Here is a 13837-nt window from a genome sequence, read left to right on the forward strand (position 1 = left end):
CCCGAGGCTGACGAACCGCTGTCATCAAATCGTGTCCAGCCTCGTAATAGAGAGCATTGTCTTGACAAATTTGGCTGTGAGGCGTCATGAGGCATCTTCATGCTTGTCACTGCCATCACGAATCCTCCCCGAGCTCTAATTATCTGAATCTGTTTCCAGCCTCGTATACCTATTCACCATAAAACCTAATCGTCTCCTATTATCACACGATATCACGATGTCTCTCCTACCAGCCCAGCGAACCTAGTGTGACATCCATGGATGCTCTCAGCACACTCCTCAAGCCCTTTTCCCAGTTATAGCAATATTTCGACAGGTATACCAACAGCCCGGATAACGTGCTTACTCAATCGTAAGCCTTGCTTTCAAACAGTGTTGAAAAAATACCGCGCGTTTCAAGTCTATCTTCCATCTTCAACCTCAATTGTTTTGCACGCTTTTACCCGTTTTCCAATAATGTTAAAGGGGCTTTGATTGGGAGCGTTCGCACCCTCCACAAGTTACTCGGTCTTACTTTCTTGTTGCCAGTGGACATGCTAAGACCTGAATGGCTTTAAGGGACCACTCAGCGCACCTCTGCATGATGTGGCACAGAAACACCAGCTGAGCTGCTTCAGGTCGCGCTAGAAAGACATCGAACGAAGAATTGAGAGGAAGCGGTTCTCACATTTGCTCAGTCAGCTGAAAGAGAGATACATGGACACAGCATGTATTGTTTTTTGCACAAGGAGACTCAGTAAGTTAATCAGATCCTTTGTGGCTTTTTGAATAATGAAATCAATAATACTGCAGAGAATGTATCGATTAAGCTTCTGAGAACCCTTCTATGCGCCTATGTCCCCAAATATCGTGCCTCTACCTCATCTGCTATGAACAGGACTCGGTTCTACATTTGGGATGCTTGATGGATGTACCCTCTACATGAAACTTGCCTGCAGCTCCCATGCTGAGCTTACTCTGTCGCAGGATGCTACTACCGGTTGGCAACGCCTGGGCAAAAGACCAATTGTATAAGCAGGATACACTTGGACCCCACACATGTACGCGCCTTGCCAACGCCAACGACAGAGACACCCATAGCTACCAACATTAGGACGTCAAATATGCCCTCATATGTCGCCCCATGTGTCGAATCCTCCTCCTGCAATGATCAGGTGGTACTGCAGATATTGGTTCGCATCCAAGCTCAGTTTCACGGTTAGAATCGGAATAGTGTGGCCCCCAAGGAAGATAATCGTGAACGCCGCGTAGCGTAGTTTTGCCCCTGCTCGTGGCCTTTGGTGATCCTTTGTGCGACCTTGAGGGAGACGTCTCAAGGCTCACGTCTCTTTAAGGCGTACTTAGACGCAGACTGTCAGCCGTGTGCTATATACATTCCAGAACGAGGTTGCGATATCGTCAATGTGATTTGCGCACAGCATTCCAGTGTCCATTTAATCGTAGCTAATACATTATGAGGCGTTGACTTTTCGGCCTAGATTCTAAAGAACTTCCCTAGGTGGGTAGTTTCTGGCGAAGGGTTGGCGAAGGGTCGGCGAACGTTTCTTCGTGAATGTCATTCTTCTCCACCGAAATCTATTATGTGCAGCTACTTCATGTGGAAATCTGAACTGTCATACACTAATTTTAGTGCTTTCCTCTTCTTACGGTGTTTGCTTCTCCCCCTCTCCAGTACTGGGGTGGCATTTTACCTTCACTCACATCAACACATTCAATCTCTCTCCCTGTTTCCGCGAGTCGAATCTTACGCCATCGCTGCCGTGCAAATCTCTGCTAGGTCAAAAAATATATGCTTTCGCTCCTGCTTAGTTCTATGTGGTGCCTTCCTTGACCACAGGGACTCCTTCCACGAGCCCGGTCCCCCATGTTTCGGCCCACCTACAATGGCACAATATCGGTATTGATCATTAAGTTTTTCACTCTGCCCACCTAGTTACAAACTTAGCTCACTATTTCCACCGCTTCAGTTCTTCCCCCTAGCCTCCATGTTTCTTAGACAACCACGCTCTTTAATTGCATCCGGATAATCCATTGACCCTCTGTTACCCTCTAACCATGCGAATTAGCTTTCCCTTCTTCACCCTGGCCGGACTGGCTGGTGCCGCCAACACCTTTGGTTACTGGCATCCCCCTGTTCAAGGTGATGTTCGCTCTCCTTGCCCAGCTCTCAGTTCTTTAGCAAACCACAATATCATCCCCCATAATGGCAAGAGTCTCTCTGTTCCGCTGTTGGTCAATGCAATGGTGATTTCCCTCAATTTTGGCGAGGATTTGGCTACATTTCTCGCACTCGCTGGCCTGAAGACCTCCTCAAACCCAGCCAGCACGATCTTCAACCTTGATGATCTCAACAAGCACAGCCTCATTGAACATGACGCCTCTCTCTCCCGCGCGGATTTCAACCTCGGCGGCGACAGCCACACATTCAGCCAGGAAATCTTCGATGAGACTCTCAGCTACTTCGGGGCCCTTGAGGAGATTTCCATCGCGGACGCGGGAGCTGCTCGGTGGGGTCGGGTCCTGACTGAGCAAAAGAGGGATCCGAAATTCAATTACACGGCTCAGGCTCGATTTCTCAGCTACGCCGAGTCCGCCGTCTACTTCCGAGTCCTAAACAACCCGAAGACGGGCAGGACTCCTGTAGATTTCATCAAGATCTTGTTCGGTAAGTGTATACACTATCAATACCCATGGTCTACTTCTAGCTAACCTGTCTCTGCTAGAGCAAGAGCGATTCCCTGCCAAAGAGGGTTGGGTGACACCGGCCTCGCCTATCGGCAGTTTCACCGTTGCCGCGGACATCCTGGCACTCGCATTGGCCACTTCGGAGAAGTCAGGTACTTCCTTCAACGAGACAGATTTCCATGGATACAAGGTCTAGGACATCTTCCCCGAAAGATAGATGAGATTCAATTGATTAGAAGGGCGGTACTAATTGCCCTAAGCAGTAATACTGACTAGACGTTATAATCTAGAGACCGAAGAACCTAGAAATGTGCTTCATTCACCTCTTCATATCTGGAGGCACCAAACCCATGTAAATCCTTCTAGGTCATAGAGTAATGAGTATTAGAGCCTTCTACACAAAGCCTGAACAGGTCTGCCTTTCTCCTTCATCGGTGTAGCGACTCTGAAGAGGAGTCCCTTCTCTAATTCCCTTTGTATCAACCTCTGCTACTCAAGCGATGGATTGGATGGGTGAGAATGAAGGCGCCTCAAGCGCGGTTCATCAATCCGTGGGGAGAAGCCGCTAATTCCAATTCAGTTAACCGATTTTACTTGTTCAAACTCCACTTGAGGTCATTCCCACCCCTCGCATCACCCTGTGTGCGCAACAAGACCTCTCACTGCAACAGAGCTGTATACAAGATTAACACGCTCCAGGGTGGTTTTCTGAGATGGAAAGATCGACCTCAGCGTTCTACTCTTGATATCACTCTGCTCCGCTTCGCTTATCCCAAATGAGTGCTCTATAAAATATCCGTGTCCAGTGTTAACACCAAGGATGAAGAGCCAATTTATCGCACCCTTTCTTTTACCTCCTCAGCCTGCCCACTTGTTGGTTGTGAGGGCCGTCGAATTCCTCTTTGCTCCATTCCTACATCGATAATAGTGGTCAACCATATGATATTTACCCAACGTCCAAGAGAGCGGAAATGTGGTCTGATACATCGACCAACTCAAAGTCCCAGCCTCAGGATGCTCACCCCCCGCCAGCCCAAAGCTCTGGAGACAGGCGCAATTGCACGTAAAATAAGGTCTCAACGAAATCACGCCCGGTATCTACCAGATCCCCGTGCTAGATATTTCACGCATGATGATATTGAGGGAAAGAGGGCAATGTTGTTGTTGACCCTTTGATGATGTGTGAATGTGCGGCAGCAGCGTTGGGGATTTACTAGAGACATCAGAATCTGGAGAAGCAAAAGCGTGTAACGGGGGTTATTTACTCCCATTCCTACGTGGATCATTATATGGGCGCTAGAGGCTTCCTTTCTTCTGGAAAGGAGAAAGTTCCCACGATCCCCATCATCGCTCCTGATGGATTCACCAAAGTCACTATGAACGAGAACGTCACCCCAGGCCCGGCTCTGCGCCAAAGAGCGAATTTCAGGTATGGAAAGGCGCTGGCAAAAGGTCCGGAAGGCCAAATTGGAATTGGACTTGGCATGGGAACAAGTGTTAGGAAAGGATCATTGACTCCTATAAATAAGTTGGTTAAGAGGACCGAGGAGGCACATGTTGCTGGTGGGGTTAAGATTGCGTTTCAGGTGGTACCTGAGACTGAAGCGCCTGCGCAAAAGATTTTTTGGTTTCTGGACTTTAGGGCTTTGTGTGTTCCCGAGACGGCTGAGAGTTGTATGCACAGTATCTTATACCTTCATTTTCTGACGCTGTCTCTTAAAGAAAACGCGTAGCTTGCGCCATTACTGACACATCTACAGGTGGCGCTTCGAGCTGTGTTAACGAATTTGGAGTTGTTGCGGGTGTTGAGAGGGGAGGAAGGAGTGTCCTCGCTACTGCCCTTCAACCTTCAATCGAGTGTGCAGCTCACTACCATATCGTTTTCGGCCAATTCGAATCCACATTGTAGATCAGACGTATTAGCTTTAGCAGATGTCTGGTGAAGGGCGATGGTGGTTGCTCTATCGGTAAGCGACTGCGGACATCTGCGAGTAAATGAGACAGATCTCGGTGATGGACTGGGTACGAGCAATCATATTTCTACTCATACGGTTCTAGGATTACGGGGGACAAACCCAAGGTCGTTTAAAGCCTTGAAATCTCAATTGACCGTCTCAGTTCTCTAAAGGTGCGTAGGCACTAACGATTGCTTGATTTTGAGGTAGGGTAGCGATTGCACAACTGCCATCAGTTTAGCACTAGCTTCGTATTGGTTAATGAGGTATGTTGCTTCGAGATCCGCCACAAACTGAACCAGATCGCGCAATTCTTGCGTCGCATTGTCCCATTCCGGATTGGCTAGCTGCGGCGCCTGACAAGCTTTAGTGTGCTCGCCGAAGTGTTCATGGTTTTGCTTCCACTGATTGATGAATTGAAGTCGCTTTTGCAGGATTCTTTCCGAGATATTAGATTTAAGTGCGCAGATTCGGCAAGTGTAGTTAAAGCCACAAGGTTTCCAGAATGCCTCCTTTCCCTTCAGAGTTTCTGGCCAGATGGGTTTGTAACTCAAGGTAATCTCTTCTCCAGGCTCGATATTGCGGACAGCGTGGAGATCAAAATTATCTCCCATAAAATACACCTTTGAATTTGGAATACCGGTGTGATTGACATATGGACAGCAATTCCAAAGTCCCTGGATGCTGGTCATCTCCATAGATCTACTAGAAGGCTTGTAGGGCGTTAAATTGCATTGGAAAGAATTGAAATCGTGGATCCTATGAATGTGAAATCTAAGAACGTAAATTGTAAACGTTGTACAAACCCCAAAATACGAATCCAGTATGGCCTGCCCATCTACCATTGTACATCCGTAACTACCAGATGGCAAAACACTGTCGTAGAGGCTGAGCATGCTGTCGCGTTTTATTGTATTGTGGCTTTCCTAATCAATAGCCTCCGAACATGGGAGCGAAAGAAATCTCTCAAAGACATTATCTCCACCTCGATTCACCATATGAGGGTAATTCTTCTCTTTTCCTTTAGTCGTGAATGCAAGTGCTTTTCATACATAATAAGGGTGTCTGCGAGAGAATTTACGTGTCGCTAAGTGTCCCCGTCCTGCTATCTCTGTTTCCTTGACTTGGGTACATTTCGTGAAAGACCCTAGGCCAGTCGTGAAGCATTCACTTCAGATGCCCACTAACGGTCGCGATTGAGTAGGAAAATGGCGCCTGATCCATGGTCAACCTAGATGCTGTACTCGGTAGCAAGTTATATCCAAGACTTTTTGGTGGTGACGTATTCCTTGGGGAAAGCGACTTTGAATGCACGGTTTCCTGGGACATTGTACATACATAAAAAGTCGTCCAAATTTTCTTTCTGACCTTTTACGGGGTAATGGGTCCTAGTATCAATGCAAGTCTTCGAAGAAGATCTCACAAAACGAACGAACATAGCCGTGGTGGTGAGTCTTAATAATCGAGTGGGGATTAGGATCGGCTTCAGCTCTTGGGGCCTTCTCGTGTAAGATAAATAAACATGCGCTGTGTAATACTTTGGAATAGTTTGCGGCTCAAGCGATATCGTTAATCATTGCCGTCCCAAGGCAACACAAGAACCTTGATGAACTTATAGTGTTGTGCATTGTCGCCCCCAGATGAGACGAGACACGGTCCGCCGACTCTGGTTAACATATCCGATTCATTGCTCCCATCAACACAATGCAATTCTTTTGATCAGGCCATCTCAGAGTTCTGCCTATACTTCTCTATTTGCTTATCTTCGGGGGCTATTGAAAATACCGCTTTGTCTATTGAAAATACCTCTTTGTCTATTGATCTAGGATTGCCGACCTGAATGCAATGTGAGTTAAATTATTCGAGATGACCTGAAAGATTCAACCCCAAAGAACTTGAGGCCATGGTTATATGTTGAAAGGGATCTACTCAAACATGATTGATCAAGCAATCAGCTGAAATTTGAGAATTAACAAGAAGGCCCTTTGAGCGTGAATTCAATAGCTGGTGAATATTAGACGATGCCAAAGGGTATTGTTCCCGAATTCTAGGGTGCCTAAGTAAGGCTGCATGATAGCAGGCAATCTTGAATCTCAGGGATAACTTAGGAAGTATCAAGAATTTAATAGAAGAAATGGAGCGAGTTTGAGTTGAGCACAGCTCTATTAGTCTTCGAAGTACGGGATAAACCGTTGAGACTTGTAGGAGACGAAAGACAAAGATGGCAGAAGAAATTGGGGCATTTAACGAACTAGTCCAAGACAGGTAAGACCTGTTCACGCTCCCCGCGCAGCCGTGTCATTGATCCAACGTCAACATCGTTTAGGTGAAGCACAAAAAGTAACAGGAGATGCCTACCCAACCCCAGGGCTAGCGGAACCCAGCGATTCAAAAGCTCAAGAGGTCGCGACTTTCTTGTGATGAATCATCGCCTGTAGCGTGAGTCTCCTCGGGAGTTGCCTGGAGAGACAGCTTTCACAGATCTCATTGGCCCTGTGAATTGGCCCTTTTTGGGAGGCCGCCGTCCTCAGCCCCCACCACTGTAAAATGCCCCTCTCGACATTGGCTCCATTTCACGGCTGTGGTGTCCTGAGGTGTTCAGCCTCGTTCCGTTCTGTGCAGATACAGCCCCTCAAAGCCACCTCCCATGCATTGTTGATAAGGTAACCTCAGCCTGACCTCGCTGTTTCCACCACAACCTCTCCTTTGTCTTTTGCAGTTCCAGTATTCGTGTTTGTGCCAGCATCTGGTGTGCCTTTGGAGGAGTTTTGTATGCTGGGCACCGTCTCATCTAGGTTGATGTGTTGTTGGAATGGGGTCCCATACCTCAAAACCGCACGGTGCCTACGACCAGGCTGTGGAATATCCAACTGCAACTGCTCAAGTCTTGCAAGACGACAGCGAACTCAACAGATACCCTTTCATTCCACTAAAACAACCGCCAGTCGGTAATCCTTGGCAAGAGAGTCCCAGCACCTTCCCGTCCGAGCTGCCTGAGCGTCCTCCTAAACACTCTCGATTTTCTCTGCGAAGGTCCTCGCTCAAGGGCCTTCCACCGACTCCACCAGCCACTTCTCCGGCTCCTCTCTTTCCACTTTCTCCGCCACAAAGCACGAACTCCACCAGGTTTGAACCGGTGTCACCACCGAGCTCAGATTTCGATCCAACGGCGTCGCGAATTACCCCACCGGCCTCCCCTGTCCCTGGAAGGTTTGGAAGGAAGCCCTTTCGCTTTGACAGTGTTTCACAGAACCTGAGATCTGCTGTCTCCTCTCCCAATCTCACCACCTCTTTCAATGGCCGTAACTTTTCCCGTCCATCACGAAGGTCACGTGGATCTGATTCACATGAAAGCATCTCAGCCCCATCGCTGACTGACCTCCCACTACACCGGGAAAGACCATCACCGTTTGGAAACAACATTCCTCTAGAACAAGGATTTTCCCGTCTTCAACTAGGTCGGAACGGCCCGCTCTCCCAACCTGAGACACCGTTAGTACCAAGCGCACCTGTCCCTTCACCTTGGCCCTTGCCTACTACAACACAACAAAATAATAACCACCTTCACCCAATTGAAGAGGATGCCACGGTGGGTGCATCTCGTCCCGCCCGCCGGCGGCCAGCGAGGGATATTTCTGAGCCTTACCAGGAGCTAAGTAGAAGGAATATCCGTAAACACACACGCCGCACCCAATCCGAGCAAACGTTAAAGGAGCTCCCTTCGCACAATGAGTCTTTTGGCCAGGCAAATGTGTCTTCTAATAATGGCTCTGCCCCGGAAACATTTCCTTCGGCGAGCTCATCCCGTAGTAGAACCGTTCCACGAGCCTCGCCTTCCGGCCCATTTCCCGTGACAAGACGCCATGCTCAGAATCAAGAAAAAATAGACCGGGAACTTGCAGAGCAGCTACAGCGCGAGGAAGACGAGGCTTACGATCTCTACTCTTCATTGGAACCAGCAAATCCCCAATCTCCACCAACTCGTGTCCACTCACCGCCTCAGTCGCCCGATGACTTTTTTGATAACCTATATTATGATGCTCCCGTGCTTCCTATTCAGAATCCAAGTGGAGGAGCTACGAGTAGCGGGACCCGAGATGACCCTGTCTATTCTCCGGAGGCAAACTTCGCTCGTGAGTTGCAGCAACGATACGGAGACGAAATTCCCTTACCAGACCATGAGCGTGCGCAACAAGAAGATACTGATGCGCAAATTGCTCGCCAACTTCAACAGGAGGAAGAGGAAAGGAGACAGCGAGAGACATCACCTAGTTCACGGGACTGTGTGGTCTGCGGCGAAAATACACCTATTCCAGAATTTCCCGCACTTGCTGAATGCGCTCATGAACCTGACATCTGCGTTGATTGTTTCAAGGGTTGGATTGCTTCTGAGCTCAATACCAAGTCTTGGAGTGAAATCAAATGTCCAGGGGATGGATGCAGGGTTATCTTGAAGCACCACCACGTCCAACAGCATGCCGACCCTGAGATTTATGAAAGGTAGGCTCCATTTCATGTATTCTCGGCAGAGCTAACAGTAATTCAGATTTGATTCCTTATCCGCACGAGATGCACTTAATGACGACCCCAACTTCCGCTGGTGCCGAGGTCCTGGCTGTAAGTCTGGCCAGATTCATCTCAGCGGAGAAGAAGGCAACATTTTCCGCTGCATTGCTTGTGGCTTCCGAGTCTGTGTGAAACATGAAAACACCTGGCATGAAGACGAGACTTGCGAAGAGTACGATTACCGGAAGAGTGGGAAAAAGGAGAGAGATCAGAAACAGCAAGAGGAAGCAAGTGTCAAGGCCATTGGCGAACTCACGAAGCGGTGTCCGGGGAAGAGTTGCAAGTGGCCAATTGAGAAGAATGAAGGATGCGTATGCTCTCCCATCCCCAAGATCTGCGCGAAGTTCATATACTAACAGAGCCGTAGGATCATATGACGTGTTCGAAGTGCCGTCATGAGTTTTGTTGGATCTGCTTGGCCCCTTATGGCCCGATCCGTGACAGAGGCAACTCAGCTCACAAGAAGCACTGCAAATATCATTCGAGTAGGCTTAACTAGCAGCCGATGAAGGGATGCAGCGTATATTTTTAGCATAGCATTAACTTGGGAGACCTAGAAACACATACAGGAACACTTAAGAAGTGGAGAGCGAATTAAGCAGGAACCATATTTATACCCAACTTGAGCGGGAATCTTGGTAGCACTCTATATAAAACACGATTCGAGTGATTTTCAAGTGCAATTGATTGATTCTGTGCGACTCGCAGAGGATACGGGGAGCAATGAAGCGCTTAGGTGGCGCTCCCCCGCGGCAAAATGGTCGATCTCATATCAATGTCAAGCGAGTCGTGCAAGGTTAAAACTTTGCCGACCCAGATGTCAACAAAGAGGACAACAACCCTTTTCCTCGGCACTGCGAGACTAATTGAGCGACCCTGACGCTCAAAACACCCTCATGCGTGCGTTGTAGACAGCATTGAAGGACGTCTTTTCATATTTCTACCTTCTTCCACACCGCGAGTGGTGCGCGACCTTTCGGCGCATCCTACCCCTGAACTGTGCCTCTCCACAGCTGCTGCAGCCATGACAGAGCGCGTTACCCGTTCCAGAACTGGGAAGACACCCAGGTGAGCCCTTCTATAATTCCTAAGTGTAGAGAATGTATGGTAGTGGTGATTGATAGCCAATGGCTGACGGACGCGAATTAACAGTAAGCCCTTTAACCCCGGCTTCGTTGAGACTCCAGGCCGCAAGAAATACACGCGCAAATCCACCTTCACTGGCCTCAGCGATGCCGAAAATTCCACTCCTGAGCCTTTCACCTCCCTCACCGAGCCGGTCGAGAGCGGGTCCGCTGCAAATGGCGGTAGCAAACAGAATGGAGGCACGTACACCAACGGTTTCGCTAACGGTTTCGTCAATGGCCACGCGAACGGCCACACCAATGGCTCTGCGACTAAGGCGCCGAGGGAAGAGCTGAAGAAGATAGAGAATCCGGCAATTGATACCTCTGGGCGCTTCGAATTCGGTGGCTCGTTTGGGGTGAGCGCCCTTATGATCCTCTTCCCGTCGATAATGTACTTCATGTGGATTGGCGCCATCTTCTACGACGGAAAAATTCCTTGGCCAACCGCAGACCAGAGCTTCAAGGAATTCCTGCTGCACATGGTGAGCCTCATCAAGACCGAAGCGTATCCAAGTAATCGCGCCTGGTCCATCTATTGGTACTTCGGGCTCGTACAAATGGCATTCTACATGTTGCTTCCGGGTGTCTACCGCAAGGGTAAACCACTTGCGCATCTGAATGGGCAGCAGCTGGACTACTATTGCTCTGGAATGTGGTCGTTCTACACAAGCATCGTTCTCGGACTCGTGCTCCACTTTACAGGCGTATTCAAACTATACACTCTGGTGGAAGAGTTCGGGCCCATCATGTCAGTCGCAATCATCTCTGGCTTCCTCTGCTCCTTCATAGCCTACTTCTCCGCCTGGGTTCGTGGAGCGAGGATCCGGATGAGCGGCTATCCCGTGTATGATTTTTTCATGGGCTCGGAGCTGAATCCGCGTCTTTTCGGAATCCTTGATTTCAAGATGTTCCTCGAGGTCCGCATCCCATGGTTTATGATGTTCTTTCTCTCTCTGGGTGCCGCTACGAAACAGTATGAGGAGTACGGATATGTCTCTGGCGAGGTTTGCTTCATTCTTCTGGCGCACTATCTTTATGCTGGTGCTTGTGCAAAGGGAGAACATTTGATCATTACTACTTGGTGCGCCCGAAGCCCCTGACTCAGTTGTTCACCGAATGAAATGCATACTAACCTCGTTGTCAGGGATATGTACTACGAGAAGCTTGGCTTCATGCTCGTCTTTTGGAACATGGCCGGTGTTCCTTTGTCTTACTGCCATTGCACGCTGTACCTCGCTACTCACCACCCTGACGAGTACCACTGGCCAACTTGGTTCATCGCTCTTTTGATCATGGCCTATCTCGCGGTGTATTACGTGTGGGATACCTGCAATAGTCAGAAGAACCAGTTCAGGCAAGAGGAGAGAGGTGTCGTGGAGGAGCGAACCACTTTCCCCTACTTCAAATACGGAAGGATTAAGGACCCCAAGACGATTACTACCAAGCACGGAAACAAGATTCTTTGCGATGGGTGGTGTAGGTATTCGGTTCTTAGTCAAGTGCTCCGACGCTAATTTAATTCAGATGGCAAGGCTCGCAAGGTCCACTACCCTTGCGACCTTTTCTTTGCTCTTTGCTGGGGTTTGATCACCGGTTTCAAGTCACCATTTCCATGGTTCTATCCAGCTTTTTTCTCTGTCATGATTGTTCATCGCGCTATGCGTGATATCGAACGATGCCGTGAGAGGTATGGCGAAGCATGGATGGAGTATGAAAGGAGAGTCCCTTATCTATTCATTCCAGTATGTTCACACCCAACCTTATATACGCTTACAAAGCTAATTTGCTGATAGTACGTTTTCTAATTATTTTCTTATCAATATTCTGAGGGGATTTTCAGCGATGAAGGCTTTGATTCTGATCGCTGCTTGCGTTTGGTATGGAGTTTACCCTTGTATTTCTACAGTTACACGTCTCTGTCTTGAATAAGAGGCCACTTAAGGTCGTAAGTAGAGTAATGATATAATCTCTGAAAATGGGTCCTGGTGTCTTTAGGAACGTTATGCGATCGTCCAACTACATTTCCTCATCGTACAAGTTTGCAGTAGTCTGCTAGTATGTTCTAGGCCCTAACTGGAAAATGCAGAGTTCTTGTAATCCTCCTTCACGCACCGGAAATCTCTCTCCAACCCTCACCAAGAACATCGACAAACCCCTAGTCACTCCTCGCTCGCCTATCCCTCACCCTCTTCAATGACCTAAACCTTTCCTTAAACCCTCCCCCGCTACCTCTGACTTCGACCCACACTCTCAGCCCTAGCCCTCTTCCCTTTCCTCCGTCTCTAATTCCTTCTCTAATTCCTTAACCTTCCGCTCCAACCACTTAACCACATGTTCACTCTTCCTCTTCTCCTGCTCCGGCTCCTGCTCTGGCTCCAGCTCCAGCTCCAAATAATCTTCGCCTCCATCCTCATCTTCCCCGCAATCTCGACCAGCTTGTGCATTAACATCGTCCGCATAGTCTGCAGTTGCGTGATGGAATGCGCTTGTATAGTCGAGCCATCCTGTTTAACCGCATTCTCGCCATCCTTTCGCACAGCAGCTGCTAACAGTGACTTGAGATCGGCAATCGGTGAGTTTTCGTCCCGCGTCCGTTAGAGTCGTGTGCGTTAGAGCTAGATGAGCCAACGCGAAAACACGATGAGATTGAGTGTCAGTCGTCCAGTGTAGGTATTGGCGGTGATGGCGGTACGCATTTCTTTCAAAAGGCTGGAAAGTTAGTCTTGTGGCAATATCGAGGACAAGGCGGGAGTGGTGGACGATAGGGGGGACGAAATCCAGTCTTGCCCCTATTCGGAACCGAACCGAGGGCGAGAGTATATTAAGATGAATAGACATGCGGTGAGTGAAGACGCTCGCGAAGAGACTGTTTTGGTGCGGTGGAAAGTGCTAGTTATGAGCAGAGAGAGGTTGGGCAAGGCGAGTTAGGGGTTTTCAACAAGATTCAAGGGTAATCTGGGGTGTTCTGAAATGGGAGCGTGGAGAAACATGGGAGATTATGGGTTGTGGATAGTGTACTGCTCGTTACTTGAAGACACTTTCAACCGTGTGCCATATCCTGCAAATGTTTGCTAATCTGAATTGTTGATGATCTTTATATCATGATCATATAACACGTCACCTTAAATTAATGTAGAACTAGTTACAGTTATATATCCCAGTAGTCCTTAGCATTGTTGTCAAAAATAATCTCTACTAACACCACCTTCTAAGCCCTAATGTATGAACCTGGGCTCTCTAGCACTATAGATGTATGCCTCTTCGCTTTCGGCAGAAATGGCATCTCGATGGAGCTTCACACAACGCTGGAAGCAGAACTTGTAGCCAAGAACTTCTTCCAAACCTCGCCCAATTAACCCAGAGACATTTCACATCACTCAGCACTTTCATCTCCAACCGCCGGCATCGTAGGTTAGGCGCCCTCTCCCTCCTGGTTTCCTCTCTCTTTCTTGCTAGCCTCCTTCTCAACTTCATGCTCCCTTGAGGGGGGGGGGAACAGTGTCC

General features: G+C 48.6%; 6 protein-coding genes across 6 annotated transcripts; 5 read left to right on the forward strand and 1 right to left on the reverse strand.

The window, feature by feature from the left end:
- Window positions 1-2055: 2055 nt before the first annotated feature.
- BDR25DRAFT_339480 (Cloroperoxidase) lies at window positions 2056-2881 on the forward strand (the record flags this gene model as incomplete). Its single annotated transcript, XM_033693393.1, has 2 exons — window positions 2056-2665; window positions 2724-2881. 2 exons carry the CDS (start codon window positions 2056-2058, stop codon window positions 2879-2881), a joined length of 768 nt encoding a protein of 255 aa, XP_033553320.1.
- A 1093-nt stretch (window positions 2882-3974) lies between these two features.
- BDR25DRAFT_309869 (uncharacterized protein) lies at window positions 3975-4594 on the forward strand (the record flags this gene model as incomplete). Its single annotated transcript, XM_033691118.1, has 2 exons — window positions 3975-4359; window positions 4446-4594. 2 exons carry the CDS (start codon window positions 3975-3977, stop codon window positions 4592-4594), a joined length of 534 nt encoding a protein of 177 aa, XP_033553321.1.
- Window positions 4595-4646: 52 nt separating this feature from the next.
- Window positions 4647-5338, reverse strand: BDR25DRAFT_349569 (uncharacterized protein; the record flags this gene model as incomplete). Its single annotated transcript, XM_033694568.1, has 3 exons — window positions 4647-4703; window positions 4736-4777; window positions 4826-5338. 3 exons carry the CDS (start codon window positions 5336-5338, stop codon window positions 4647-4649), a joined length of 612 nt encoding a protein of 203 aa, XP_033553322.1.
- A 1950-nt stretch (window positions 5339-7288) lies between these two features.
- BDR25DRAFT_252513 (uncharacterized protein) lies at window positions 7289-9845 on the forward strand. The gene is made up of 3 exons (XM_033686182.1): window positions 7289-9140; window positions 9187-9517; window positions 9574-9845. Exons 1-3 carry the CDS (start codon window positions 7453-7455, stop codon window positions 9703-9705), a joined length of 2151 nt encoding a protein of 716 aa, XP_033553323.1. The 5' UTR covers window positions 7289-7452; the 3' UTR covers window positions 9706-9845.
- Window positions 9846-10054: 209 nt separating this feature from the next.
- On the forward strand, window positions 10055-12177 carry BDR25DRAFT_252516 (uncharacterized protein). Its single transcript, XM_033686183.1, has 5 exons — window positions 10055-10274; window positions 10359-11414; window positions 11478-11809; window positions 11858-12075; window positions 12127-12177. Exons 1-5 carry the CDS (start codon window positions 10231-10233, stop codon window positions 12136-12138), a joined length of 1662 nt encoding a protein of 553 aa, XP_033553324.1. The 5' UTR covers window positions 10055-10230; the 3' UTR covers window positions 12139-12177.
- Window positions 12178-12808: 631 nt separating this feature from the next.
- BDR25DRAFT_349572 (uncharacterized protein) lies at window positions 12809-13817 on the forward strand (the record flags this gene model as incomplete). Its single annotated transcript, XM_033694569.1, has 5 exons — window positions 12809-12905; window positions 12932-13058; window positions 13099-13207; window positions 13262-13399; window positions 13575-13817. 5 exons carry the CDS (start codon window positions 12809-12811, stop codon window positions 13815-13817), a joined length of 714 nt encoding a protein of 237 aa, XP_033553325.1.
- Between the last annotated feature and the right edge of the window lie 20 nt (window positions 13818-13837).

This window comes from Lindgomyces ingoldianus (genome assembly GCF_010093535.1).
Source record: "Lindgomyces ingoldianus strain ATCC 200398 unplaced genomic scaffold BDR25scaffold_3, whole genome shotgun sequence".
Classification (NCBI taxonomy): domain Eukaryota; kingdom Fungi; phylum Ascomycota; class Dothideomycetes; order Pleosporales; family Lindgomycetaceae; genus Lindgomyces; species Lindgomyces ingoldianus.

Excerpts from the sequence above, each read along its gene's own strand:
- BDR25DRAFT_252513 (XM_033686182.1), top strand. The coding sequence starts at position 7,453 with ATGGGGTCCCATACCTCAAAACCGCACGGTGCCTACGACCAGGCTGTG. Across the intron at positions 9,141-9,186 it reads GACCCTGAGATTTATGAAAG|ATTTGATTCCTTATCCGCAC; the intron begins GTAGGCTCCATT and ends ACAGTAATTCAG. Across the intron at positions 9,518-9,573 it reads TTGAGAAGAATGAAGGATGC|GATCATATGACGTGTTCGAA; the intron begins GTATGCTCTCCC and ends ACAGAGCCGTAG.
- BDR25DRAFT_252516 (XM_033686183.1), top strand. The coding sequence starts at position 10,231 with ATGACAGAGCGCGTTACCCGTTCCAGAACTGGGAAGACACCCAG. Across the intron at positions 11,415-11,477 it reads CATTTGATCATTACTACTTG|GGATATGTACTACGAGAAGC; the intron begins GTGCGCCCGAAG and ends CCTCGTTGTCAG. Across the intron at positions 11,810-11,857 it reads GATTCTTTGCGATGGGTGGT|ATGGCAAGGCTCGCAAGGTC; the intron begins GTAGGTATTCGG and ends AATTTAATTCAG.